Source organism: Euwallacea fornicatus, chromosome 4 (assembly GCF_040115645.1).
Source record: "Euwallacea fornicatus isolate EFF26 chromosome 4, ASM4011564v1, whole genome shotgun sequence".
Lineage (NCBI taxonomy): Eukaryota > Metazoa > Arthropoda > Insecta > Coleoptera > Curculionidae > Euwallacea > Euwallacea fornicatus.
This window is the reverse complement of record NC_089544.1, coordinates 1469340-1497185: the sequence shown is the minus strand read 5'-3', so window position 1 is coordinate 1497185 and position 27846 is coordinate 1469340. Positions and strand designations below refer to the sequence as shown.

Genomic DNA, 27846 nt, shown 5'->3' with positions numbered 1-27846 from the left:
AGGAATCTACTGACTTGACATAGCGCATGTCCAATAGTAGTTAGTCAGATCACAAACAACCTAACCTAACAATCTCAAATTTTGTTAAAATTTTAATTTATAAAGCTGAAAATAAGATTTTTATTTCTAATTTTCATTTTGAAGTCTAACTGGAGTCCTCTTGTAAGAAAAGTTGAGACCCTGTCCATATAAAAGCTCCTAGAGAGGCAAATCACCTCCTTTACTTGTAACGATGAACACATTAAAAGCCTTTACTAAAGCAGTAAGTACATAAAAGTGCTCTTATTTCATGATTATTCCACGTAAGGAACCCTAAGGATTGTTATTTACTTCTGGTTTATAGAGCACAGGGCTGCGTTTAGTAAAAAATGTTGCCATATTTGGTAGAAGCAGTTCTGACGTAATACACCCCCCTGAGGAACCTGTAATTACAATTCCGCGACCTAAAAGTAGGGAAAATGAACCCTTACAACAAAGAAAAGCCAGGTGAGACTTAAGTATGCTGGAGATTCTATGACACAACATTAATAAATAATAGAGTCTAAACTGTTTCTCATAACTATGTTACATAATTATAATTTCTAATGCTTAGTTTGGTGAAGATATATCAGGGTACAATTGAGAAATAAAAAATTTACAGTTAAGAAAGAACGGGATTCCTTTGCCAGAAAATGGGAATCATGTTGTGGCTGCAAGGGATAATATATCAATATTACCTTGAATATCTAAGTCCTGGTCCTAACAAGGTATTTTCCATAAAAATAGAAGCAGCACATTGGCCAACTTTCCCATTTCCATGGCAAATATATCTCCTCAATAGTTTCCAGGACTTTTGTACTCCTATAATGGACATAAAGGAGGCTGTTTATGTAATGAAAATAAACAGCTCATTCATTATGATCTACTGACTGGTTTTACAATTTCAGATTAATCTATCAATCTAGAAAAAGGGGCATGCTTGAAAATGACCTCTTATTGAGTACATTTGTAGCAAAGCACTTGAATCAGTTTACAGCTGACCAAATCAACACATATGATAAGTGAGTATTAATATACAGGACATTATCACTTTTAAAATACATTAGACATGGGCTAAATTCTAGTTTTCATTTTCTCATAACTTGTTTACAAAACTTTTTCAGTATAATTGGGGGCTGACTTAAGTTCCGTCATATTTTATATTCATAAAACACACTAAAAACAGAAATCTATTTACTCAGATTAATTAATGGCCCTTCTAATGATTGGGACATCTACTACTGGGCTTCAGAAGTAAAAGAGATTCCTAGTGAGTACAATAGTGATGTTATGGATTTGCTCAAACTACATTGCAAGAACTTGAATAAGGAATCGAGAATCCGGCAACCTGATCTTTAACATGGTTTAGAGATGGGGAAATCAGAATTGCAGAATAGAAACTTGAGGAATTTGTGGGAGTTTTGTACACACATTTAAAGGCATACTGTACATAGACGCGTAGTGTGTGTTGTACCCAACATAATGTTCTTTACTATAAATAATATATTACTTTAATAAAAGCACAATAATTGAATTTTACTAGTCTAACAGCATACACGGACAAATCCAATAACCTTTAAAAACAAGATCTAACATTTGCAGGGTCGGCTGATTTTGTTGTTTCAGTTAATATAACTCCAATCTAAATCTAACACCTATAAGTATGACAGCTACGTAAAATAAATGTGCTTATAATTTATTTATAAGCGGCCTGTAGCTTCAGTCCCATGCGAAAAATTGCGCCCGTGACAACTACTTTTGCAGTCGATATATTAGAATTTCTCATCTTTAACAATTTGTTTGTCTCGTCTCGTCAACACTCAACCAGGATTGAAGCCGTAGGCTGAACAGGGAAATCTGATAATTATTATAACCATTTGATCAATATAAAAGATATGATTAAAAACTTTTTTTGGATTTATGTACATTCCGTACAAGATAACGTTTATTTACAAAATTAAAACAATTTAGACCAAATAATATTAACGAAGTAAAAAAAACGTTTTCTCGAATATGTATAGGGACAACTGGCTCGCCGTTAGCACACGAATATCTCCAATGTTTTTTACATATGCATGCTGACAACTGCACACCTGAGAAACTCGCCATGTTGCAGAGGGTTCAACAGGTGAGTCATCTAACCAAAAGCGACCAGTCCCTTTGTAACCTCACACTTTTCGTGGGATCAAGGCCAAAGTGATATTTATAAGAATCGACGAATGAAACGAGCTTGGCCTAGGGCCCCGCCAATGCAAACCAAACCACTCATAAAACGGCCTTCACAAATTTACAAAGTCTATATACAACTCGGGAAGCCAACTTGCAACTTCTCAGTCGAACCGCGGCCGTTTCTCATCGGACCCCTCGGAATCGTCGTCTCCCGGCCGTTTCAAGTCACTCAAACTAGCGACGATCGGAGGCTGTAGCGGGATCTCGCTCGAATTCTCGCTGTTCGTCGACAAAGTCTCCTGTTCCGGAATCGAGGACACGTCGCTAGAAACCTCTTCTTCCTTAGGGGCGAGAGCACTCAGGTCGAACATGTCGGGAGGGGGCTCGCTTAACGAACTGCACATTTCACCCCCTAAAGTCGAGAGTCCTTCGTCGATTATTTCGCGCTCTATCGGCTTGGGAGAGCTCCTAGAAATAACAGTAAAGCAGTGCTCTCGCTATTCACCTTTCTTTGCAATTCTCTCACCTGGGTAACTTGGCAGATCCTATGCTAGAACCGCTGTCCTCGACCCCCTCGTCGCTAAGCATCGGCAGTGAGGTGACGTCGCTGAAAGTGCTGGTTTTGGCCCCTTCTTTTGACGAGTCGACCGAGTCGAGCAAGGGCAGAGTACCGAAATTCGGGCTGAAGCTGCTGCTCGTGCTGCTTTTACTTTGGGACTATAACAGAAACGCGTTTACCGTAAATTCGGAAAGACTATATATTTTAAATGCATCTGTGATACCCAGAAATAACACCCCCTAATACGATCTCGAAATCCTACATAACGCCTAATCTAATCGCCAAACGTACTATTTTTCATTCACTTTTTTAAGTCGAAACGCGGGGTATTCTTCGTTATAAGGTAATTAGCAGTAATTGCCGATTTTTGGCATTTAATAGGTATAAAGGCATTAAAAAGACCCCCTTTTCGTATTCACCTCCATTAGATCCTCCGTGAGTAACGGCATGCTGCCATTGAACGGTTTCTGTGAGACGGAATCTTCCATGCCCGACAACGAAAATGAGAATGTTGGACTGTTAATATCACCAACAGGGCCGGTTTCGGGGATCGGCAGGGAAAGCTCCATAAGTCCAGACCCGGGCTGGAGGGCGACCGTTTGCGCAATATTCGGGTCTGTTATCGTAATCGGGAGATCAACATTTTTGGGCACCTAAGGGGAATTAATATTTTTAGTATCAGGGGAAAACACTGAAATTCAATTGAATATCATCCATTCAAGTTTTCTAGCTTCACTATTTTTTTCCAACCATAACCGTGAAAATTTGGAACCTTGCTTGAAGGTACTCGAGTTGGAACTTACCCTCCCTAAAATGTCTGCTTCATCTCTGATTTTTTTACTATTTGTACTGGGCACTTCAAGTGGCGTCATTATCGGGGAACTTAAGGTCAGACTTGTTTCCAGAACGTTCCCGACTTGCATGGGAAAGAGCCCGCTTGGACTAAGCTGCGTGCTGGCTCCGCCTTTAACCAGCGACGATTGGTTGGAGGACTGCTCAGTCGATTGAAACACGTCCGTATTCGCCAAGGCGGCAGCCAAAATGTCTTGATTCGGTTTGTGGGTGGAGAGCATTTCGTTGATCTGAAAGTGATGAATCGGTGGTGAATTGCGTGACGAGGATGAAATTGGGGCAAAATCGCAACTTTCTTTTCCTAGCGAAATTCTCATTAAAACGACTTACCTCTGCGGTGTCAGCTTCAACACCCAACGTGGGCTGAACTGTGGGATTGGTCCGAATCAAAATTTGCTCACCGTCCACTTGAACCAATACGCTACCACCCTCGGCATTGGCCAAAATGCTTGTCAAATCGGTAGAGCCGTCCGACAGGGATTCGAGTAACTTTTGCGTTGCTACCGGGTCGCCCGTCACTATAAGCTGCTGACCGCCCGGATCTCCTAAAAACAGTATCGACTTCTGAGTTTTTGCACATAGATAGACAGGACGTACCTCCTGGCGTAACTCCGTCCTTCACAATGATTTGTTGCTCAACTTCCAACTTCGATCTTGGTTGGTCCGTTTGTTTCGGCGGCACTGAGGGATGCGATGCAGGCTTGAGCGCTTCCGCTTTCAGTCTCTCTTCGAGCTGCAATTTGTGAAAAAAGTGACTAACAGTAGGAAATATAGCCCATAAGGATTTTTTTAAGTTAAAGGACCAAATCCGATTACGAAAATTTCTAGTTTTTCAGCTTATCTCTAATGAATCGACTGTTAATAGTGATATTCAGTTATCGTTGCAACACCCGTACCTTAGTTTTCTGTGGCGCTGGTTCGGCACCACCACTGGATTCGGATGTAGGGCGGACTGCAGCTATGGTTCCTTGTCCTTGGTCCACTTGCAGAACTACGTTATTAAGATCGCCACCGGCTCCCAAACTGGGATCCAGTGACATCAATGCGTCATTGTTGAGGGGGGTCAAATTGCCGGATTCATCAACTGTCACCAGCATGTAGGATTGGGGTTGGCCGTCTACCGTCTCACTTGGTATCGCTTCAAAAACAATGCTATTGCATTGGGAGTGTTTTGGGACAACTTTTCCAACTTACCTAGTATTTGTCCGACTGTAACAGTAGTAAGATTGCCTAGCCCATCTTGAATAACCACCTGCCGCAAAGGACTTTCGGGCCTTTTACTTTCACCCTGTTTCTCGATTTTAGTAGATGTACTTGGGACTGGTTTGGCCTCTTGCTTGGCGGTCGCACTGTCAGGAATTCTGGTTGCGCTTTCCGCAACCTTTCTGACGGCCGGTTTGGAAAGGCTTTGAGGCAATTGACTGGGTACCTGCAACGGAGGGGTCTCGGGAATAATCATTAAGAAAAAACTGCTTAAAACGATTAAAATTTCAACGAAAGGCAGGCGCTTTTAAAATGGAATTTTCCGGGTTTGTAATATGCGAACCACGGTCTCATAAATTAGGCGAATTTCGCTTTCTCCTCATGATCCCCGCAAAATCTGTCACATCCGGTTTATGGACCACACTGTATATTTCCTTTCGCATTTGGTTTTTGTGTTTAGATCGAATGTAAAATTTTTCGAAAGTTTGGAAGTCACTGTACCCCCGGTACCGTACTGCCTATGACTCGTATCTTTACAAAAGGCAGATTGTAAAGTTTTTTGCGTGTTTTCGTACCGATATCGTTTCTAGATGATTCAGTCATGCGGTGGCGCGGTGACGAACAAGACGTTCGCAATCCAGGACTGTTAATCGAGATAATTAGGTGCTCTTATGTTTTAAAAACTAGCGGGTTGCGTCGCTGGTGTAGCTGATCTTTAGTGAACCGACATAGAAGTCACGTAGCTGACATCTAGCAAACGAAATGTGCGTACCGTGCAGATGTGACTCAGTGTTGTGAGTGCTAGTGGCTGAAGCGCCCCGTTAAGGATTTAATATGGGTAAGTGCGACGGCTATGCATGGAAGGCCTTCTGGGAGGGAAGAAAGGGACCGTTGGATAGTTCCATGCACACAATGGGGCGATAGTAGTAAACAGTCGGGGTAAGCTGATATCACTATAAGTACGTTATAACCGAGTTAAAAAAACATCCAGTAGAACGAAAAGAAACCAGTTTTTTACAAGGTATATTTAGCCGAATCGCCCTGTGTTTTTAACCGATAAGTCGTAATCGTTTCAATTGGTCTGGTATATCTGCCGTGTATGGTCAAAAGAGACTTACCTGAGACAACCGTGATTGGGGCGAAAGAGGTGCCAAAGCCGGGATTGTCGAGTCCTGCTTTTTCTGACCCTCCTCCAAAGATATCGGCACTTTTGTCTTATTTACGTCCTGAACCTTCTTAGAATAGGATTTTCGAGCAGCTGCCTGCTTGCTGGCGGCGGACGTACTGTTGGGAATTGTCCTATACAAACATATTTTTAAGAAAATGTTACATAAGTCGAAGACACAGGGTGTGTTCTAAGCGAGGAAGCACGCTATTGGGGCAAAGTAACGTTGCTCTTGCCCGCACAACTCGAAAATATCGAAATCTACTTCTAATTTGTTAAGTTACATATCAATAGTACTACACATCTCCTCCCATTTATGTTTATTCTATCAGAATTTTCATCACAATCAGAATATATTACTCGGAGTGTCTCTTACCTATTTGTATAATTAATGATTTCTGGCGTTTTATTTGCTTGCTGCAGCCTCGCACTGGCCCTAATGGCCTCGAGTTGCTCTGCCACCTGTCGGTCAAGATCTGCATCGTCGGTACCCTGTATTTTCCTCACAGTCTGTCCAAGTTGGTTCTTAATCAGAATAGTTTTCTGGGGTTTTCCTCGTTGAAGAGTCTTTTTGGGTGGCACGGGGGCCTTGACGTTTTTAACGGCGGGCATCAACAATCCCGTCGGGGCGGCAATAGGTTGTGCCACCGCCACTAAATATTATGAAACAATTAATATTAATTATTCATTCGATTATTATTAGCAATAAAATAAAACAACGAAATTTGGATTAGCGACAGAAGTTGCATGCCACTTGAATGATTGGTTCCCTTATATTGCAGATTTTACGATTAGGCCCTTTTCATTCTCCAATCCACCCTTCTCTCACTCAAAACAACCTCTCTTGTCTCGCAAAGGGAGTCAATCCTAAAATCGCCCTCAAGCTCGCTTGCTTGAAGGTCTAAAGCACTTGATTCGCCCTTTACCTTGAGAAACAACAGTAGTCTTTGGCACAATCCCACTTGGCCCTGGCTGCGTGTTGACCCCGACAGACTCCAGTAAAGCTTTCGGGATGGCATTCTTAATGACAGCTTTCGCCTTAGCCCCAGTTTGTGCTTGCAAGAACACTTTTTGTTGCTGAGGCGTCAAGACTACTCTCGTCTGTTGACCCTGGGCATTTGTGACTATCATTATTTTATTGCCGACAGCTTGAGCAGGCTCCGCAGATGAGGCTGGGGCTGTCGTGACCGCCTGTTGTGCCGGTAATTTGATTTGGAGGGTAGGCTGCTTCTTGAATACAGTTTGTTTTGTGGATTTGATCTGTGAAGAACAAAAACATTGTGATTTACGATTCATGAGCAAGTATTAAAATTTAGGTTGATCTGTTTAATATTTCCTCTGCACAAACGTTAAACAGATATTCTCTTTCCTTCTTAAGCAGTACTACAGTTGCTATCTTGCTAACCGTTAAAAATACAAGACTAGGTACATACGGGAACACGGTTTAATAGAGAATTAAAAAGAAACCATCGGAAATTTATCTGAAACTTGCCTGAGTGGTAGCGGGAGTGACTGACGGAGGAACCAGCACGTATTTCGCAGGTTTGCCATCGGCGGTCGTTCCCGTAGCAATGAACGCAGTACCACCTTTGATGATCTTATTCTGTATAGTGGGTACGATAGACGGGACGTTTTTCAACTTCGTCGTTGATTTAATAGCTGGGACAGGGATGGATGTACTGGGTTGGCTAGTTTTGAAGATAATCTGTAACGGGCCCAGAACAAGAAGCGTGATATATTTATTAAGATAGTTTCCTATAGAACATTTAATAACAATAAAGCCGATTATTCCGAATGACTCCTCTATTGATTTTTAATCTCTTCCACTTGGAAGAGATTAAAACTACTTAGGAAAGCGAGGTGGTTTGCTACACAATTCCACTCACGAAGGCAATGCGAAAAAAGAGGATAAAATAGCAATATTGTTAACATCCAAATTTACTAGACCGCCAACTTTGAAGGCATGCCACCCTACCTGTTTCGCTCCTATCGCTGTTGCAAGGCCCTTTTTGGGCATGGCAGCCACCAGCTTCTCTTGAACCGGTGCTTTTACTGCCGCTGTAGCGGCGCTCTTCGCCGTGGGCATTACATCCCCCGAAAGGACCACAGGCATGTTCTGTAGAATCTCAGCCGTTAGCAAATCATCCGAAAGTACTATCGGCATCGAATTAATATCAAATACAGAGTCATCTTGAGCGGTCTGAATCGGGACGTTCTGCAGCTCGGCGGGTGGGGTTGATGCGGGGGTGGCTGCAGTAATGGTTGATGCTGGTTGAGCGATTGTTTCGGCTGGAAGTTTATTTGCGAGGATTTGAATCATTGAGCCAAAAAAAATGTACAGGATGTCAAACTTTTTTGGATCAAAAGTTACTTTCGAAATGTATAAGGGAGTTCAAGATTCGGATGGGTTACGGAACCGGCGTGGCAAACGAGAATTGTGACTGATAAAGTGGGACCCGACTCTAGAAACCCCCGAATACTGTACGTTGAGATGCACGGTATGCTTTGTCGAAACGCCTACCTGTTGCAGCAATAATGGGCTGCTGGTTGATTTTGGGTTTCCCTCCAGCCTTCGGAGTTCGCCCCTTGCCAACCTTTTCTGTCTGCACAGGAATGACTGCGTCTTCTTCCTTTACCATCGCCGGCTTGGCCAATTTCGGAATTATGAACGCAGCCTCCACATCCTCAATGTCTTCATATTCCCTCTTTATGCCCTGTGCGGCCGATTTAGCAATAGCAGTCGTGGCATTCGCAGGTCTGTGGACATATCTAAGTGCAGTTTGAAGGTGTAACGTTTCGATTCGGGTATTTATAAATGACGTGTATGTTTCCTTTAACACGTATCATGGCATAAAAAAATCACGTTTATTGGTGCGTTATTATTATAATTCCATTATCGCACAACGTGGTAAGGGACACACTCACCAAGTTTATGGGAACAGCGATATCACCTGGAAAACTGTGTTTGAATGATCCAAGAGACACTGATTTGTACTTACAATATGTGAAAAATTCACGATACAACGTGCTAACGAACTTTACGCTTAAAATTTACAAGAAATAACCTACTTGAACCTAGTTCGGATAGTCGACCTTCAACTGCATACCTGATTGCTTGTCTAATAACCATAATTCACGGCATTGTTTATCAATAAACACACACATTACCTGAACTCGAACGACTAATGAACTATCAAAATCTTACGTGAAACTAGTCAGAGCTATTACTCAACTGTAATTAAAACACTCCATTATGCACAGCAGATATCAGTTAATTGCTCCTGGTAAAGCTGTTGAACAATTCGACTGAGTACCAAAAATGTAAACTCACCTTATTATCTGCTCTGATAAAATAATCGGTTTGGTTCCTACAGTTTTAGACTGTGTGGTAACCATCGCCCTTGTGGTCCGAATAACGATTTTCTGGCCCGGCTTGGGGATACCCCCGAGCGGTTTTGCTATTTTGCCCACCAACGTTTTGGGAACTTGTTCCACAGGCTTCAGGTCAATTACGGGCTTGGATTTCGCCTGAAAATTAGTTCAAGACAAGATTGAACGGGGGCAACTTATAAAAAAGCAGTCTTCACGACGCGTGCGTGGTTACCGGGGGAACAACATTAGAACGTTCAACTTGCGCATGCCTACATACTTCGACAAATTTATAACGCCTTTGAACATTTGAAAACGTCAATTTTCGTCAACGGTCATGCAGGGTGGGGATAAAGTGTCCATTATTCTCGTCGATCGACGCCTCATGCCTAACGACTTACCTTGGTATCGGGGGCCATTGACAGCCGCTCCAACAGCTTCGGAGACTCCATCAGCACGCTGTCCGCGGTAGCCTTGTTGGTGAGGACAATCTGGGAAGGAATGGCGTCTTCGAAATCGATAATGCCATGAACCGTGCCCTTCTTCTTTTCATAGTTGTCAAATGAGGTCTTGAACTTCTGCTCCGACCCGCTGGAGGTCGTTGACGAGTTGGAGTTGCCTTCGAGAATGTCCAGAAGCTCCGACTTCAGTCCGTAGATATTCGGTTGGGACGTTAATGCCTTGTTGTCGAAATCTTTCATCATGGCTTTGGACGTGAACTCGGTTCCGGATATTTCGAGGCCCGTGGGGGTCTCAGCAATAACAGCAGCGGTTTCGACGCATCCGCTCGGTTTCTTCTCGTTGATGACTTTGTCGGGTGTGATTTCCACTTGCGTGTCCGCCAAATCTTTTTCGGACATGACGGTTGGTGTTACCACTATCGGTACCAGCTCGGGCTCGCCGATTGAGTCAGGTTTCAGGTCGACGATTTGCTCTGGGGCAACGTAGTCGGCACTCACTGGTTCTGAATCAGCAGTCACGTGCGGAACTTCAACTCGTTTTTTCGCATCTTTGCTCCCTTTGGAAGAAGACTCAACGCCCTCGCTTTTGAGACTGTTGTCGACGTTGGCGGCCCCAGGATTCGGCGTTGCGCCCTCAGGCGTAGGAGGGCCGTCATCTAATTTTTCTTTCTTTGTGGGACAATCGGATTCTAAGGAAGATTTACGCTTCTTTGCGACCCCATTTTCGGTGTTGTCGTTAAACTCCTTGGAAAAGAGCGGAGCCTCCTCTTCAACGTTATCCAAATCCTGCTGAAACAGAAAGCTCTTCTTCTTCGCTAAAGGCGACATGGGGGGAACGTCCGGTTTTTCCGTTGTCTGGCTGCTCTCGAAAAGCTTTTGAATCTTCTTCTTCGGAGCCTGTAGTATTGCGTCTACTTTCCCCTCTGCTTTGTCGCTTTGCTCCTCGGTTTTCTCGACAATGGACAGATCGACCGTCTTCTTCTTCTTGGGTGGGACGCTGCCTTCCTTAGGAGTATTTGCATCGCTCGTTTCAACTGAACCTTCTTCCAACAAAGAACTTTTGCCGGGTTCGTTTCCGCCGTTATCGGCAATGTCCATATCATTGATGATGCCTTCGATGCTGCTCCGCAATGATGTGGACATTATCGAATCGTCCTGAAAACTGAAGTCCGAACCACCGAGCTTTTCCGGATAGGTTTCCCCTGATATTTGGGAACTAACTTCGCTAACCCTCTTTGACTTCTTTAAGGGAAGAATGATTTCTGGTTCGTCCAGTTTGGCCGAAATGACTTTGAAAAGATCGCTTTCCTCTTTGGGTTCGGCGGTAACCGCGGAAGATTCTTCGAAATTGGTATTTTCCGCCGTATCTTCTTCAATTTTCGAGCTGCTGCCCAATCTAGAGCGTCTGCTCTTCTTTGGAGGAACTAAGCTTTCCTTGCTTGATTCGAGTTGAGTGAATTTACCTTCCCTGACAAAATCATCGTCATGCGGGGGGGAGTTCTCCAGGGGTTTTAGGCACTTGCGTGGCTCCTCTGTGCGGCAAAGAGCCAACTCGTTAGTCGAATCTTCGGATTCTGACTCCCTTGACGGTTCCGCTGAAAAAATTTCACTTGCAGGCACACTCGTAGATTCCTCTAAAGTCTGCGGTAGATCAACACCGCCAACAGGTTCTATGATTTTCTCTTCTGAGTCTTCAGAACCTATAATATCTCCGAAAATGATCTTGTTAATTTCCTGTCTACACATTTCCAAGTTCCGCAGTTCACCTTTAGTGCCAAGCCCGGTTGCCTTTGATATTTCATCGATACTTTCAGAGATTTCGCTCTCGAAAATTACTTCGGAGTCTGCTTCTGAAGGTAACGTTTGCTTTCTTGGTCCCCCACGCTTCCCCTTCTTCGAAGCTTTCGACAAAGTATCCAAAGGGACTTTATGAGCAACTTCAACGTTACTCTCTTCTACTTGTCGCGCAGTCAACGACGCAGCAATAGTTGATTCAGTGCACTGTTTACGAGCTGAAGAACTCTCGACTTCTTCGCTTATATGAGAACATATGGAATTTTCAATATTCTCCGCTTCCGAGGTCCCAGGAGCTGCTTCGTTTCCTTGATGTTCGTTTTCTGTCTTCTCAGAAGATTTCAACTGCTTCGCAGTTTCTGTCCCTGTTGTATCAGTTTGTGATGAGTTCTGTCCAGTCGTTGTTAAATTACCTTCTGATGGCGCATTAGTTTCTTCCGGAGTCGCTCCTTTACTGCTGTCCGACAACAAGGAGAGATTATTGGTGTTCTGGAAATCGGCGTGTTGCGGGTCAGGATCAGAAGGGACGTCCCACCTGCTAGATTTGAGCCTCTCGGATCTGCGCACGTTACTCCGTCCAACAATTTTACTGCCTGCAACGTTCAGAGAAGAGATCTCAACTGACTTTAACTTTGTCATTTCGTCCGGGGTTTCTTCAGAAGACACAGGATCAGAAACGTCTTCTGTCGTAGATTTGGTGGCAAATTCAGATGGCGGAAAATCGGCAATTTTTCTCCTCTCACAAATGGTCGATTCTTCCTCGAATTTCGCCTCGTGAACGGCCGGTTCAGACTGCGAGTCTTTACCCTCCTCCTTGGGCGTGACAGTTTCAATTTGAGCGTCAAGAACGGCTTCATACCTCTCCTCGACAACTGAACCTTCAACTGGAACCGTTTTAAGGGACCTCGTCCGTCTTCTTCCCGTAGGGGTACCGACGTGGAGTCTGGAAGACGCTGGAGTTCGTACGGAATCGAGAGTTACATGGGTTGATGAACTGGCTTTTTCGGCAACTGGATCCATTTTCGCACAGGACCGGGTTTGTCTTCGGGCAGACGGAAGAGCCCCTTTAACAATATGACTCGTATTTGGCGTTTCAGTGACTGCAGGAATTAGCGTGTCCTCAAGAGACACTGAATCGACTTTCTCAGGGTTTACAACAAATTCTCTTTCTTTCGAAAGATCGGATAACTGTTTTTCTTCAACTGTGAGCTCGCTGGGTTTAGATGACCTCGTTCGTCTTCTGGAGCCCGATTCTTCATTGTAGGCTTTAGGCTGAGAAGCCATGGATTCTTCGGTGACCGAAGGAACCGGTATGTCGTCCAGTATTGCTAACGAGACAATTTCCTCCGATTTTGTACCTTGTTCGTTTATTTGCACATCATCCATTCCAGTTTCTCTTGCACTACAACCTTTGGCCCTCTTTCGGTCGCTCTTTAACGGCTCTTTGTCGTTTTTAATTTGATTTTCTAGAAAACCTTCGACTGTCGCATCATCAAGGCCCCCAGCAGAGTCCTTTGTCTCAGCAGTAATCTCTGCTAAAAAATCGCTTTTGTCTTGAGCTCTCTTCAGATCTTCTACGGCACTTGTTTTAGAGGCCCGCGTTTGTCGTCTCCCACTCTTTAGAGTTTCGGGTTCTTCTAAAGCAGCAGGAATCGGAATATCATCGAGCGCTATTTCAGCTACCAAATCACCAGATTTGAGATCACTTCTGGGCTCAGTTGTCCCAAGCAGAACATCTCCGCTTGACTTATTCAACGACCTGGTTCGTCTTCTATCGTTCTTCACTTCAGATGCTTTCACTGAAACCTCGACCTGTTTTGTTTCTAAAAGTTCAATTGGCGCAGGAATTGGTATATCATCGAGAACCACCTGGGTTGAGCACGATTCTGCCAAAATATCAGATGTGGAATCAATGCTGGTTTCAGCTACCTCCGCTGGGGCTATTTTCAACGCCCTAGTACGTCTTCTATCATTCTTAAGATCCGATTCTTTTATGGGATGTTCAACCCGTTTTGTTTGCGAAGCTTCAATGGATGCAGGAATTGGTATATCTTCAAGTTCCGCCTCAGCTAAACTATCTGACTTTAGTTCAGTTCGGGCCGACTTCAAGATTCCTGCCATTTCACTTGCCTTCAATCCCCTGGTTAACCTCCTCTCCCTCTTTACTTCGGGTTCTCCCTCTGGAACCTCAACCTGGTTTGATTGTGAAGTTTCAAGCGCAGTTGGAACTGGTATATCACTGAGATTTGTCATCGGCTCAAATTTCTCAATATTCTTTGAAGGGAAATTTGTCTTGGCTTCATGAGCGGGCACATTTCTGGTATTAAAAGCTCTAGTGCGTCTCCTACTGCTCAGAGCTGAAGACTCGTCGGAAGATCGCTCAGTGGGAGCAGGAATTGGTATGTCATCTAAAGCTTCTTGCTCAGTTGTGATCGCAGGTAACTCTACAGGCTGGTCAGTCTTTGGCTCCTCTTCCATTTGCGCATTTTCAAGTGCAGCGTCTTTAAGTTTGAAGGCTCTAGTTCGCCTTCTGGTTCTGGGGGATGTTTCCAAGGGAAGAACTACCTTTGCAACTTCAGATTTGCTATCAGGTTTCTTATGGGCCTCGTCGGGGTCGGTTTTTAGGAAATATGCAGACGATGTTTCTGTTTCACTAGAAGACTCGCACAGTTGATGTGTAGAAGATTCGTTTTCTTTAGCAAACTCTGGAGATTCTCCACTTTCAGCCATTGGCACATTCGTTCTTTCCGAAACACTTTGAGAATTTAGGGCTTCTGCAGGAACGTTTTCCTCTTGTTTCGACTCCAATTTCTTTCGTTTCTTCCGCTCTGTCACCGGACTCATAGGTGGAAGTGGAATATCTTCAACTGGTATGTCTAAAGTGAGATTTTCCATTGGCATCTCTGGCAATGGAATTTCTTCCAAAGGCACCATGAGCAACTCAGCAGGAAAGGCAGTGTTTTCATTATCTGATTCCTTCAAGTTATCTCTTGAATCCTTATCATTTCCTGATGCACTTATTGCTACATTTTGTGAGGCACTATCATTGCTGGCTGATGTTTCTTGTTCCAATTCTTTACTTTTCTGAGCCGGTTCAAGTTGATCGTTTAGAGTTTCATTTTGAACATGGGCTTGCGAGGATTCGGCAGTAATGGTTGTAATATCAGCCTCAATTTCATGGTGCCGCTGGGATCTGCCCCGCCTCTTTTTAAGTTCCGTAGGCAATGGTTCTATTTGCGGAACGTCATGGATTTTTTCCGATGAACCTACGTCTGCAATGATTTCTGGCTTCTGGCGTGTACTTCGACGGTTTCCTTTGGGTTCACTTTCAACTTCTATGGCTTCAGCCTTCATAAATGGTTCTGCTATTGCTAATCCTTCTGAACTCACTGTTGAAATTTCCTCAACAGTGACATCAGATTTAATTTCTGAGTGCTTTTGAGACACTAATTCTAGCTTAGATAAAATTTCCCGAGAATGTAAAATTTGTGAGCAATCGTCATCTTTCACTACAAGTTTTTCAGGCTCAGTTACGTTTGCTTCTACTACTTTAGGATCCGAACGTAAGCGCCTGCTACGACGGCTCCGTCTTTCATTGCTTTTCTGTCCCAGAACTGAGGGTTGCGCTATACTTCGTTCATGTTCAACTGAAGCTTTATCAGGAACCTTCTCGGCATTTAGCTCTTCAGAGTTTTTCGTAGGTTCTGCTTTTTCTCCAGATGTCTCTGCAACTGATTCAGGCCCAGGAGATATTTGCATTTCTGCTTCCCGATTTTGTTCATCCGATTCAAGTAAACTCTCACTCTGGTGGCTCTCTTCTAAACTGGGGTGGTCACCACTAGCAGGAAGGTCTAAATTTTTATACGACCTACTGGAGACACTAATCATTGTTTCATCTGAGATACCTTTTCTATTGCTTTTAATTGGCCTGTCTTCTGAATGTCGCTTTCTGTGGCCTCTTCGAAATTCCTCTGTAGTGTCCTGGACAAAGTCTTCAAATTTTCCAACTGCTTTGTCGTGCGCGGGGGTAGCTAATTGGGCGATTGATGGCACTACTTCAGATTCGGCAGTAATAAGTTCGGGCCGTGTTCTCTCCTCGTGCTTTTTCGACCTGCGCCCCTTCCTCAACTTTTGCTTCGTCACATTTTCATTAGATATCACTGAGTCGCTTGTTGTCTTTGATTCAATTGCAATGTCCGGTTCTACATTCGACTTGGATTCCAATTCATTGGCTTCTTTGGCGGTGCTCTCTTCCTCCAACTGACTAGATTTCAACGTTTCTACAACTTTCTGACTATTAAGAGAGCTCTTTGCAACCTCTTTAAGTTTCAAATCGTACGTTGTCGCACTTTTTCTGGATCTCGTACTTCTTCTTCCGACACTTTCAGAAACATGAGCTTCATTCTCTCCCCTTTTATCACCGCCGATACGACTAGTCGCTATTTCGCGATCAGTTGGGACTGTACCAAGACTGCTGCTGCTACTACCCTCTAATTCTCTAGTCAATTGTTCCAGGGACATTTCAGTTTGGCCCTCAGATGGTTTTAGATGAATATGCTTCTTAGGGGACGTTTCCAAGTCTCGTTTTATTCCCTCCAACTCCGCATCGATGGGTGATTTACTAGCAGCTTTCGCTTCTGTATCTTCTTTGGCAACTTCTGTAGATTCCTCCAAGTTTTCCTCCGTTACTGGTTTCTTCTTCTTACGTCTCGTACGCTTGGCATCAAGCATTTTCTCTTGTGAGGAGATTGTTTCAGATGACTTAGCATGCTTTTCGGGAGTGGCTTCCTGTACCTCAGTAGACGCGTTCTGATCCGCAAGGCCTTCTTGGATTCGATGGTCTTCATTGGAGCTTTCCTTAGTCAACTTCAATAATAAAAAACACATATAAACATATAATAAATTAATGACTAAGAAAACAATAACTTACTTTTTTGTCTGCGTTTCTGCCTATGTCAATTTTGCGAAACCCCGCTTTAAAACCCTCAAATGATGTGACGAATCTTTTTTTGGAAGTACCACCCTTGACAGGCGTTTTCAAGGTGGTACTTCCCTTGTCAGGAAATTTTATGGTCCTGGCATCATGAAAATTTTGCTCCGGTTTCAGAGACTGAGCTAGTTCATCCAAGTGTGGGACTTCGGTTTCCTCCAATAATTCCTTAAACGCGTTATCTAAGTTATCGTCCACCGCCGCCGGCTTGTTCAGAGACTGACTCACACGAAGTATTTCTTTATTTCTATTATCGTCTTCAGAGGTGACGTTTGCGTCCTCGATCTCCAGTTGTTTGAATGAATCAACTACAGAAAAAACATTGTGATAGACATATAAAGGGACATTTCCCAAAGGCCTGATCCAATCGAAAAACGATATTTAAATATATTACTTACCTTTAGATAATTGCTCTTCTTTATCGCTAAGCTCCAACAGCTCTGATATGCTAGCCCTAGGTTTCTCAGGGATAACCCTGGGAATTTTTCTACCAGTTGAAGCAGGATACAAAAAGTCATCTTCCTCTTCTTCTTCGTCAAAATCGAAACAGTTTTTAATATCCTCCTGTGTATTGACTTTGTTCTGTTCCTCAGGCATTGACTTATCACTCGAATTGTCCGACGTGTCGTTCTTTGATTCATGCACGTGTATTGATCTTTTACCTCCTAAACAAAACCAAAAAAATAACTTAACCTAAAAATTGAGTACCATTAAACCTACTCTTATTATGATCCTTAATTTGCTTAACGGTAGCTTCAGTCTCCTCATCAGTATCATTCCACTCATCCAATAAGTTGGCAAAATGATCAACAGGCTGTGTGTGGGGTTTGACTTGAGACAGATTTTTCTTGCGTTGTTTCGGCTTTGGGGGACTTTCAACTGCGACTTCAGCGTCAGAACCGCCTAGTTCTTCCTCCTTGATCTTTTTGCTTTTCCTCTTTGGTGTGACATACACTGCGCCTAAACAAAACGAATTTAAATCCTCGTAGGATAAAGGAATATAATCGATTACCCTCCAAATGCAATTTATTGTGTATAAGCAAAACTCCCAATCGTTTGGTATGAAAACCACAGGACTCGCATGATAAAATCTTTTGAGGGTCTTCATTTAATTTACGTATTTCCTCGTCTTCACTGTCAGGCTGCCGATCTTTGCCGACATGTTGAATATAGATGTAGGATTTGTAATCGTCGTTGCCCAAAAATCGTCGATGCGTAACCAACGGAGAGTTATCTCTTGAATATGACTCTAAAAGAGTAGCACAGAAGGTTAATATTTTTAATTTTGAAAAATAGAAGAGCTCACTTTTCGCGGAAACAGCCTTGTTTTTGGCAGCCTTTTTAGGGCTCGGAGTGCCAAAAATCTCGTCCAAGTTAATTTTCCTGTTTGGCAAAAATTCGGCCTGGCTTAAGATATTGGGGTCACCGTTAGTTTTTTCTTCCGCAGTAACGATATCTCTAGGAAACGTTGTCATGTGGGACAGTTTTGCCCTAAAGCCAGCTGAAATTTTTTTAAATTTAATAAGTATTGCAATTCGTCTTAAATCAAGATAGAAACACGACTTCATACACTGACAAATTACTAACCCATTCCTTTTTTAATGAACTCAGCTTTTCGATCGCAGTTGTATGGAAACACATGGGACCATTGCTTGATGTATTCACTGAAAAAAAGAGGACAAATGTAAACTTTGAAATAGTAAATGATCGATTAATTTCTGAGCAGTTGAAAAAGGCACGAAAGAAGTTTGTGAGTTTTGACTCTTTTGTACAATGTTTTACCGGTAATCAAAGATAAATTTTACCACAATAACATTTCGGTCAGTGTCTGTTACTGTGGCTACAGTCGTTGCATGTACGTACATTGCGTATTTTGGATACTTTGGATCCGGGCATTTTTTGATAAACATAGACAATATGCCAAGCTATGAAGCAGGCGACATTTTTTACATGCCAGCGCTTGCCCCCTATCCTTAAGTTTAGCTAAGGCGAACCTTAAAAATTCTCATATAACATATTGATGGACGATTTCGCATCTCGTAATATTTTGAGTTTTGATAAAATCAATGATTTACATGAAAAACGCACCTTAACTTTAAAATAAATGAGTGTCAATCTTCTTATCTTATCTGCACAAAGTCGTCTTATATGACATGCTTTAAATCATATGTGACTTCTAAATGATTTAAGGGAAAGGAAAATGGTTTGTCCTTTCCAGTGGAATCAAGATAAGGCACATTTTTATACCAGTGGCTTAGATGGTCCCCGGTATAAGCTACGAATCTATTCTACCAAACAGCGATCAGCGAACGTTGCATGCGTTACAAGAAGTCACCAGACTCGCCGGTAAAACTTAGAAAATGGGAAATGATGGGTGCTCGGCAATTCGCGGTGACTCTTAGCATGACAACGAGTGTGTCAATTATAATAGTAAACGCTTTCCGGCCCTTTAAGCGCCTCAAATAGGTTATGCAACGCGAATAGTTCAATGGGTTCTGGAATAAATAGGGTCCTTTGCGACCAAATGAAAATACTTTAAGAGATGATTATACGGCAACCCAAACATTCAAATAAAAAGTCACGTAAAAGAGAGTCCGATTTTTAACAGCTTAAAAAATATATAGTTTTAATTCTCTTTGAATCTCTTGTAGGTTTTCTCATATGAGTTGAAAAACGTGTTGTATTTTCGTTATCGATTCCTCTCTGCATTTGATATCGATAATACATTTCCCTGAATAAAATATTGTAAAAAAAAAACAATAAGTCGGTCTTGCACAACTCTTACAGCGTCATCAATAAATAATAGCGTACATTCACCATCATCTCAAGATATATATATATATATATATATATATATATATATATATTGAGATGAAGATTTCACTTCCTCTAATTTCCAGAATGTCGACAATTGCTTGTTCTGCGAAATGTACCATGTTGACCAAATTGTACACTGCACTTAAAATCAATCAGAATGTTTCCAATGACAATATATCAACATTCGGTTAGCTGTAAATCAGAAATGCACCTTACCCTGTACAATAAAATCTCAAAATTAGTTAACTCTCATTAACAGATTAATTTCAGTGGAAATGTGAAAGTTTCATAGATCTAAATTGATATAGATCAAGTAATTGCATAAAGAGTAGAGTATTTGATTAACTAATGTTCAATGAATTTAATGAAATAGTGCTACTGATACTAGAAGTCATCTAACCTGAGTTCATAGTTGATACAAAAAATTGTCACATTAAAATTGAATATACCTGATTAATGTCTATTTTTCAGAAAACAATACTAGAATATTTCAGAATTAATTTATTGGAAAATTGTTTGATAATTAAACTAAATTATACATAAAGCATTAAGAAATTTCTTCAAAGATTAAAATTTGGTGGTGAATCTTGCATCCTAGATGATATTATTGATAGAAATTTTGATTAAACTTGCTTGATGGTAGTCTCATAACTATTAAAAGTCAGAGTGCTGTTACCAGAGTGTATTTTATTAGTCTTATTAGTTTTATTATCTTTATTATTTTATTACTTATTACTAATCTTAAAACAGAACATGAGTTTAGTTTTTATAATTTGGTCTGACAACTGTTTAGTGTACACCCAATTTCTTCATAGCTTTGGACATGCCACATAGCCACATGTCTCTTGTACAGATAATGACAAAAAATAAGGAAACTAGTAAATTGTATGGGGTTTATAGGCAGAAAATGCCCCTTAACACATTTGATATTATAAAATATTAAAGGAGTGTTGGAAGTTCATTAAAACTACACTTAGTATCAAATAAAAACAATCTTGACTAAAACTTAAAAACTCAATTAATGTTGGTAGATGGACCAACATTTTCCAATTCCTTTCATTCATATAAAGTAGACCTATCCAGTTTATTAGTTATAAAAATGGATTATATTGAAGTCAAATAGAATATGTGAACCCAGATCTAAAGCAGTAATGAAGTTGAAACTTCTACAGGTATTGTCTGAGACTTAATTGCATCATACAAAATTGTCTTTTAATATAGTGGAGATCATCAGCAGCTATCAGAAATTAATTTCCAAAACAAATGCTTGTTACTGAATTTTTTTGTCAAAAGCCCTTGAACGATGTTGGACTGTTTGCATGGACGTTATCCCCTATTTTGACACAAGTAATATCCCCTTAAATTTGTTTTGTGTTTAAAAAATCTTCATTATAATATAGTTTAATTATGAGAACGTTTTTGCAAATATTTAGTCAGCCATAAACCTTTTCAATAAAACCAAATATCTTTCAAATTGGTGTCCTAACAATGCAGTTCTTTCACCATATACATGACTTGGCAACTGATCATTCTCAAGATCCCTTCACCAAACATAAAAACTTGCCTTGCATAAGCATTTACTGCTGAGAAGTTGAAAAACTGTCTCTATCAGTAAAATTTGCAATTGCAGTGGTTTTTCTGTAGGACCATAGTAGAATAAAGACATGAGACTAAATAGCTAAAACTTACTATGTGTCTTCTTCAAAGAATTTCACAATGAGTAAAGGTGGCTTTTTGAAGTCCTTAGCCAAATCACTGGGCAAATCTTCTTCAAGTTTCACTTCACCAGGCCACCAGTAAGCACTCAGTTTCACCCAAACAATGTCCCCTTTCTCGTAAGAGGGTGGATCCTTCATTAAATCACCTGGCTCAAACATGATGTTTTTTTTTCGACAGAACCACTGGAGAGATTACCCTAAAATATGGCGTACAAGAATGTTTATTTATAATTTTTGAGGGAAGTGGATTGTTGTCTTGCTGTAACGAGTCGGATGGCGCCGAATTCTCAGTTCTTACCTAAGCTAGCGACTACGCTACGGATTAAATCATCCTGAGATGGTCGCCGCGTCTGAATATTTCCTAATTTATGGAAAATGCTTTTTACAAATCCTTTGAGAAATTATAACAAATTTAGTGTTTATTTTCCTCAGAAATGGTGAACAATGGTCACTTGTCTTGTCAAGAGACTTCCATGATTTTCCCATCATGCTCCGCGCGTATGGCGTCGACGCGCTGCCAACTGAACTTTTATCCGCCGACTTGGCAAATCTTTGTTTTGGCACGAAAATTCCATCTAAAACATTCTTTTCTGTCGCTTTTCAAGTATGTGGAAAATTAATAATTATAATATCAATTAAACGATCTCCACTTTTCGTTTAATAAGCTGTAGATTTATTTGAGACTCATACATTTAAAATTTATATGTTGGTGCGTGTGACGTCAAAAAGTGATGTCACATATCAACACAGCCATGTTCCAGACGCCATAATTTTGACGGATGTTTACATGATTGTTATAACGGAATAATTTGAACCATAGAAATTGTTCAAAGAATTCTTTTGATATATAAGGAGGCTATTAAAGTAGAAGGCGACATTAAAGGTATTTATGAAAGCCTTTAATAACTCAATTTGTCACCTTACTCTTAACGAACTCGGTTGAGCAACATCGATAAAAAATATATTATGCAATGATATATGCGTGTCCTTTTTTTTGCGAAAATTCAACCCGCTTTGCAGCTTTGCTATTTAATTGCGATCTTTTATCATGTCGTTCTTGACATACCTAACCACATGTAGGGCTGTCTTCAATATTGCGGAATCTCCACAGTTCACATTTTCGGAATTAGTGGCATTATTTTGTCCAAGATACCTGCACCCTATTTTGCAATCGGTAACAATGGCAACGTCGCTTGTTGCACTCTTGGCAATCGAATGCGTGCAATGCTATAGGTGTGAGTGCATATGCACTTTTTTAAATGTTTCCTCTCTCTTTCTCTCTCTCTCTCTCTCTCTCTCTGTTTATTCGTAGTTTTAGATTAAAGTATGAGTTGCCAATCTAACCTCAAATTCCGAAAAAGTAAATAAAAATAAAGTAAAAATGTTATAGATATTAAATTAAATTGCAATTACCTTATTAATTTGCTTAATTTTTAAGCGAAAATCCATTGTATATGATACAGTGCAAGGCAGACCATGCCATCCGAAGTAGACCAAATTAAACGAATGTTTGATAATTTCCAAATTCCTCTCTCTATGGAATGGCTAGAAAGCTGTATAGATTGGTGTAAAAATGATTTACCACCAAATTACACTTTACAACATCTACAAAATATGGTTTATGAACAGTGGTTGGTGTTAGGTAATGTCCAGTGCATATTTTGTTTTGCTAATATTAAGGAGTTTCATTTACTGTCTTCCAAAAAATTCTCTAACACTTGTAGGGAATAGAAGTTACTCAAGAAGTTGTACTGTTTATGAAGAATTACGTGATTAAATTATCTTTTTTAGATCTGAGAGAGGTGGAAATAACGTGTTTGCCCTTAGGCATGTCTTCTAAAAAGAAGCACAGCTTAACAGGCATTTATTACCTGCAGCTAATGCAAATAATAGATATTTCAAAGCCAAAGTTGTGGCAGTTACAAAGAATTAGAAATAATGTTGCAAAGAATACTGACATAGAGAAGGATTTTGGGAAAAGAGTGAGAATTTTAGTAATACTCAAATGAAATAAATCAATATATAAACTAAGAAATTTTATTTAGTGTAAGGGATGCAGCTCAACATTCCAATTTTATTTTTCAAATTTAATTATTAGTTTTTCTTCCTGCATCTTATATTTCCACTCTTTTTACATTACGTTCATCTAACTGTCACTTAGATTCTCATAGGTATTACAATTGACTCTTACTGATGGTGTTCAAGAAGTGGAGGCAATGGAATTTAAGCCAATTGAATGTCTAAGTATTAATTTATTACCAGGCACAAAGTTTAAAATCACTGGTCCAGTAGTGATAAGAAATGGTAGATTAATGCTAGAGCCAAACAACATAAAGGTGTGCATTAAACCATTAAAAATCTGTGTTATATTTGTAAGTAGTTGCTTTGTAGAATTTAGGTGGATCTGTTGATGATATAATTATTTCGAAAGCTGCTGAAAACGTGCTTGCCAGAGCACTAGGGTTGCCCGAAAATCCCGCGCCACATGCCTTTGATGAAAAAATGTTGGAGGTTCCAGATGGTAAGATGCCTGTCAGAAGTCTCCAGTATTTTTACCTGATTTGTGCTCCTTTTTAACATAATTGTATTTTTCTGAGTAGTTTTCCTCTTGTTTACGCCTTAAATTTCATTTTTTTCCACTTCGTACTCGGTCTGCTCGCAAATTTCAATATTAGATGTGACGACCCCACATTTAATTTTATAAATTTTCCGTAACAAAACATCATTAATTATTGCATTTTGCTGCATTACAGTCCAAACTGAAAGTGAATTAAATAAAAACCTCAATCAACATCGTCCGGCGCCCCAAAATCCCCCTCTGAATGGCAGTATGAACCGACCTCGAAACCCAAATCCTCTTCCGAATCATAACAGAAATCGGCAGCAACAGTCAGCAATTCATCAAGAATTCGAGATCGACGATGAGCTTTTGAGAGAACTTGAAGAGGACTTTGAGGAATCTTCCGTGACTCATTTTAAAAATAATATTTCTGTAAAAGGTAACTCCCGCAGTTGTGGATCTCCAGATTTGTTCGAGGAACATGAAATGGACGACGATTTGCTCAATCAGCACTTAGATCAATTAGATGCAAGAGAGAAGCAAATTAAGGTAAACGGGCTTCAAAACGTTGTATCGAACTCTTCCAAAGATCCCAAGAATGAAGTGATCATATTAGACGATAGTTTCGACAATATCGATATAGATTCGCATTTGGACCACATTGATGACGAAATGGCGAATTTACCATGCAGCACCCAAGTAGTGAGGGATTTTAAAGAGAGGTTGAAAAGCCCGGAATTGAAATTAAAATCCAGGCCGTCTAAAAAACTAGCCCAGAGCAAACTAAATTTTGCAAGCAAAGGATCTCCCAGCTGCTCTACAACGAACGTTCATGTTGGCGATAACCAAGATCCATTCGATATTCACATACATTCGAGCAAAAAGCCGCAAGATCGTGTCCCGTTAGACTTATTCAATGAATCTCTTAAAAAAACTGGATGTGTATCGTTGGGTGTGAATTCCTCAAATAACAAAAACATGCAAGAACTTCCAAGGGTTAACATTATGAAGATTGAAAAACTGAAAAATCTAATTCCGGACATCGGCAAGGGGAAATTTAAGTTAAAGGCCAAATTTAAATGTGTTCAAGACAAGTTGAGCACAGTCGACGGTAAGTATTACCTGACTATATCTGTGACGGACGCTTCTGGAGAGTTAATCGTCCAAGTTCATCCGAGGATTGTTGAAAAATTCGCTGAAAGTTCCGCGGAGCGGCTGGAACACTTGAGAAAATTGTCCCTAAACTCTGAAACTAGTGTTAAGGACGAGCTTTTTCGGGTTAGTCAACTTGCTAAGCAAAACGAAAATCTTGGAAAAACATTTGTGTTTTTCTTTATTTTCCAGGTTCTCAGAAATATTCACAGCAAATTAGTTGCTCTGGACAACGTGATAGAGGTGCAGGTTACCAAAGGAGAAAAACACCCCGTTGTCGTAAGCGTCGTTGATATGTAGATGCTTTAGTACATAAGGCGAGTTCTAACAGCACAATCGCTCACAATGCTTGCATTAAGCCATTGTGAATATTCTAGAATCTCATAAAAGTATTATTTAGAAACATCTCATTGTTTAAATACTAGTAATCTCTTTTAAAGACAAAATTAAACGAAATGAATAATAAATAAACGTGTGTATATTTCTAAAAATGAAGTATACCTAGCGTTACAAATAAAATACAAGCTTTCTTTCACTGATACACAAATGTTTCACACACAATGAGCCATTTTTCAATCCATACATTAATTACATGGAACGTTTAAACGTATAAAACGCTAACATTAATCCTCGATTATTTGCCCTGCATGTCCTTTATTTTACGCGCATTGAGACGCTAAAGCTATGCTGACCTACAGGACACATTTGCGTGCAATATTTATTTAATAATATAATGTACTTTGTAATAGAAATGTCACCTATAAGGAATGCATCAAAATATACTTTAGGAACGATGTAATTGAAAAAAATCATGTCTGACACTGAATTGTGCAAAGTCCAGATCTAAAGTTTGTTTTTCAATTGGAACTTATGATCTGATGCTAAAATCATCTAGGGAGACGCAGCTGAAATGAGCAAAAGACTAGAAAAAAAGGGAAAAACCAGAAACTTAATAGAAAAATTGGTTAAATAACAAAATCTATCGCATTGACAAGTTTATGGCTGCGAAACTTAAATATTCCACGTTTAAAATGCTAAAAGTGGAGTAAATTTACCAAAAAAGATATAAAAGTTAATTTTCTATTCTTAATAAAAATATCCGATTTTTATCAAAATACCAGCACTGGATAGAAATGCTGTGATATGCAATATTGGTGATGTATTAATTATAATCAACACTGCAAATTGAAATTTTACAGGGAATGAAGAAACACTTAGAGGAATGTATTAAATGAGCGATTTGATGATATTGGATAACTGCAAGGAATGTTTTCACCAAATAATACTTTGCACTTTTCCAATAATTTCCTTTCACAAAAGGTGTTAAAAAACAGTTCCGGTGTTCTCGTAACACTTGAGCAGTTATTTAATAATAGGTTCGTGTATTCCAGTCGGTGGTAGCAATTTTAACGCACTTTTATAGCTTTGTAGCGTTAAATTTCATTAATTTAATTTTTTTTTTAATTAAGTTTGTTGAGAGGGGTGCAAGAGCTTGAATTTTAATTTTAATACCGAAAACGAAACAAGATATCAAAAACATCAAGGGACAGAAAAGTTGCATTGATACTTGCACTACTCGAATTAATTATAAGCAATGCAAAAATCCACTGACCGTTATTGCTCTCCTGGAAATACTTGGATGAAGTCTGATATATCCAGGAAATATATTGTTAGTAAACGGCGAACATTTTAACTAAATCGCACTAAGCACCTTTAGAAAAGCGGAAGAAAACAACTTTAACACCCTAAATTTAGGAAATGTAGCGATTCCGGGTATATGTTATCCCCTTGAATTCGAGCCGCACTTTTAAAAAAACACCCTGTGTAGAAAAGCAAAAACAGTCTTTCAGAAAAGTATATCACTTGTACTACCCGAACTGAACAGGACCGGCTTCTCGATTTCTTCCAATACTACGTCTGCTTCCGTTTCTTTCGCCTGTACTTCAGACTTAGGAATGCTTACCGGAATGTCTTGAAAACTTTTCGAAACTCCTAATTGAAAGTCTTCTGTGGTTTTTGGGGTGTAGGTTGCAAGAGATGAACCTAGAAAGAAGATTGGTTTGCTTTATATCGTACTTCAAAGCGCAGAAGTTCACACAAGGAGAAAACGTGTAATTTCACGTAGATTTTGAATAACGAATTTTATACCGGGAGACGTAGGAGCGTCTCTAGTTCTACTGGATGTTTTGAACGGGTGGACACTAATGCGGCCCTGCAACAATGATAATTGCAAGGTCCTTTAAATTTGGTAAAAGTTGTCCTTTTGACGTTCAGTAAAGGCGTCTGGCTTCGAGCCATATTTTCAGTGGTTTACCTCGAAAATCATCGCATGAACACGTTCGATAACGTTTCGACCTAAAAATCCCTCCCCAAATTGTTAACAAAAGTTGTTTTCCAAATTATTTTCTTCAATTACTTAATTTAACAATTGTTTTGACTGGGGAAGGTTCGTACCAAAAACTTTTAAAATGTTTCGGATTTTTTCGCATGGAAACTTACCAGAAAGGGCTGGAACTGTATGGCCAACTTGAGCAGTGCCCGTTAACGTCTGAACTGGCGTCTCTTCCAAAAGAAGGGATAACTCCGATGGATACTCATATATATCCGGAATCCCATCCAAAAACGATATTTTTAACTGAAAAGAACAAATTTAATCGATTAATTTCGAGGTGAGAAGGGCATGCACGGTTACTTAAAAAAAAAAAAAAGTCAAGTTAAGCAAATGGGAGATGAAAAGGGGAGCTAGTTATGAATGTGGGTATTTCGTGTGATACAGTGCGGTGCACTTAATGCAAGTTACTTTCCACATTGGGATATGACGAATAACACCTTTCGACCTTCAATGAGCTTTGTTGCTTAAATTATCATCAGGGGAGTTTTATCAGCGCCTTATTGCGATATTTTTATCTCCGCAAAAACAATTATTATTTACGGAACTGACGCATCAAATTGTAAATATGTATTTTTTTTTTAAATCCTCTCTCGTACAGCACGTCAAAACTGATTCGCGATTTAATGC

The 27846-nt window shown here is 40.3% G+C and overlaps 4 protein-coding genes across 10 annotated transcripts in view; 2 read left to right on the top strand and 2 right to left on the bottom strand.

The window, feature by feature from the left end:
* The first annotated feature begins 25 nt into the window (after nucleotides 1-25).
* Nucleotides 26-1538, top strand: LOC136338699 (succinate dehydrogenase assembly factor 2-A, mitochondrial-like). Its single transcript, XM_066281339.1, has 4 exons — nucleotides 26-262; nucleotides 344-486; nucleotides 927-1040; nucleotides 1221-1538. The coding sequence occupies exons 1-4, from the start codon at nucleotides 233-235 to the stop codon at nucleotides 1375-1377; spliced, it is 444 nt and encodes a 147-aa protein (XP_066137436.1). The 5' UTR covers nucleotides 26-232; the 3' UTR covers nucleotides 1378-1538.
* On the bottom strand, nucleotides 1502-21605 carry LOC136338677 (microtubule-associated protein futsch-like). 2 transcript variants are annotated; one of them, XM_066281288.1, is made up of 24 exons: nucleotides 21414-21601; nucleotides 21087-21312; nucleotides 18168-18244; nucleotides 17887-18081; nucleotides 17593-17829; nucleotides 17301-17540; nucleotides 16979-17245; nucleotides 16521-16888; nucleotides 9737-16456; nucleotides 9298-9494; nucleotides 8488-8723; nucleotides 7942-8255; nucleotides 7459-7671; nucleotides 6893-7226; nucleotides 6343-6619; nucleotides 5920-6100; nucleotides 4793-5027; nucleotides 4495-4736; nucleotides 4196-4331; nucleotides 3929-4143; nucleotides 3550-3828; nucleotides 3166-3399; nucleotides 2714-2904; nucleotides 1502-2655 (listed from the first exon to the last, which is right to left on the bottom strand). In XM_066281288.1, exons 2-24 carry the CDS (start codon nucleotides 21272-21274, stop codon nucleotides 2349-2351), a joined length of 11883 nt encoding a protein of 3960 aa, XP_066137385.1. In that variant the 5' UTR covers nucleotides 21275-21312; nucleotides 21414-21601; the 3' UTR covers nucleotides 1502-2348. The 2 variants fall into 2 exon arrangements, with proteins under 2 accessions (XP_066137385.1, XP_066137386.1); XM_066281289.1 differs by lacking the exons at nucleotides 1502-2655; nucleotides 2714-2904; nucleotides 3166-3399; nucleotides 3550-3828 and having other exon boundaries at nucleotides 4004-4143; nucleotides 4196-4324; nucleotides 4487-4736; nucleotides 21414-21605.
* A 376-nt stretch (nucleotides 21606-21981) lies between these two features.
* LOC136338686 (recQ-mediated genome instability protein 1-like) lies at nucleotides 21982-25298 on the top strand. Of its 3 annotated transcripts, none has more exons than XM_066281317.1 (7): nucleotides 21982-21998; nucleotides 22554-22757; nucleotides 22907-23097; nucleotides 23287-23451; nucleotides 23507-23636; nucleotides 23869-24953; nucleotides 25020-25298. In XM_066281317.1, exons 2-7 carry the CDS (start codon nucleotides 22592-22594, stop codon nucleotides 25125-25127), a joined length of 1845 nt encoding a protein of 614 aa, XP_066137414.1. In that variant the 5' UTR covers nucleotides 21982-21998; nucleotides 22554-22591; the 3' UTR covers nucleotides 25128-25298. The 3 variants fall into 3 exon arrangements, with proteins under 3 accessions (XP_066137414.1, XP_066137413.1, XP_066137412.1); XM_066281316.1 differs by lacking the exon at nucleotides 21982-21998 and adding an exon at nucleotides 22434-22475; XM_066281315.1 differs by lacking the exon at nucleotides 21982-21998 and having other exon boundaries at nucleotides 22447-22757.
* The window catches only part of bif (bifocal), a 25722-nt gene continuing 23163 nt past the window's right edge, over nucleotides 25288-27846 (bottom strand). For all 4 annotated transcript variants that reach the window (XM_066281296.1, XM_066281297.1, XM_066281294.1 and 1 more), the window contains 2 exons: nucleotides 27327-27462; nucleotides 25288-26870 (listed from right to left, as the gene is read on the bottom strand). In XM_066281296.1, the coding sequence (XP_066137393.1) occupies nucleotides 26674-26870; nucleotides 27327-27462 (333 nt within the window). In that variant the 3' untranslated portion in view covers nucleotides 25288-26673. The remainder of the gene's footprint in view (nucleotides 26871-27326; nucleotides 27463-27846) is intronic.

Bases quoted from the DNA above. Each gene is read 5' to 3' on its own strand.
- LOC136338686 (XM_066281317.1), top strand. From the start codon at position 22,592: ATGCCATCCGAAGTAGACCAAATTAAACGAATGTTTGATAATTTCCAA. The intron at 22,758-22,906 runs GTAATGTCCAGT...TATCTTTTTTAG, and splicing joins TGAACAGTGGTTGGTGTTAG to ATCTGAGAGAGGTGGAAATA. The intron at 23,637-23,868 runs GTAAGATGCCTG...GCTGCATTACAG, and splicing joins AATGTTGGAGGTTCCAGATG to TCCAAACTGAAAGTGAATTA.
- LOC136338677 (XM_066281288.1), bottom strand. From the start codon at position 21,274: ATGTTTGAGCCAGGTGATTTAATGAAGGATCCACCCTCTTACGAGAAA. The intron at 18,082-18,167 runs GTTAGTAATTTG...AAAAAATTTCAG, and splicing joins GTTCATTAAAAAAGGAATGG to CTGGCTTTAGGGCAAAACTG. The intron at 8,724-9,297 runs GTGAGTTTACAT...ATATGTCCACAG, and splicing joins TTATCAGAGCAGATAATAAG to ACCTGCGAATGCCACGACTG.
- LOC136338699 (XM_066281339.1), top strand. From the start codon at position 233: ATGAACACATTAAAAGCCTTTACTAAAGCA. The intron at 487-926 runs GTGAGACTTAAG...TTACAATTTCAG, and splicing joins TTACAACAAAGAAAAGCCAG to ATTAATCTATCAATCTAGAA. The intron at 1,041-1,220 runs GTGAGTATTAAT...CTATTTACTCAG, and splicing joins CAAATCAACACATATGATAA to ATTAATTAATGGCCCTTCTA.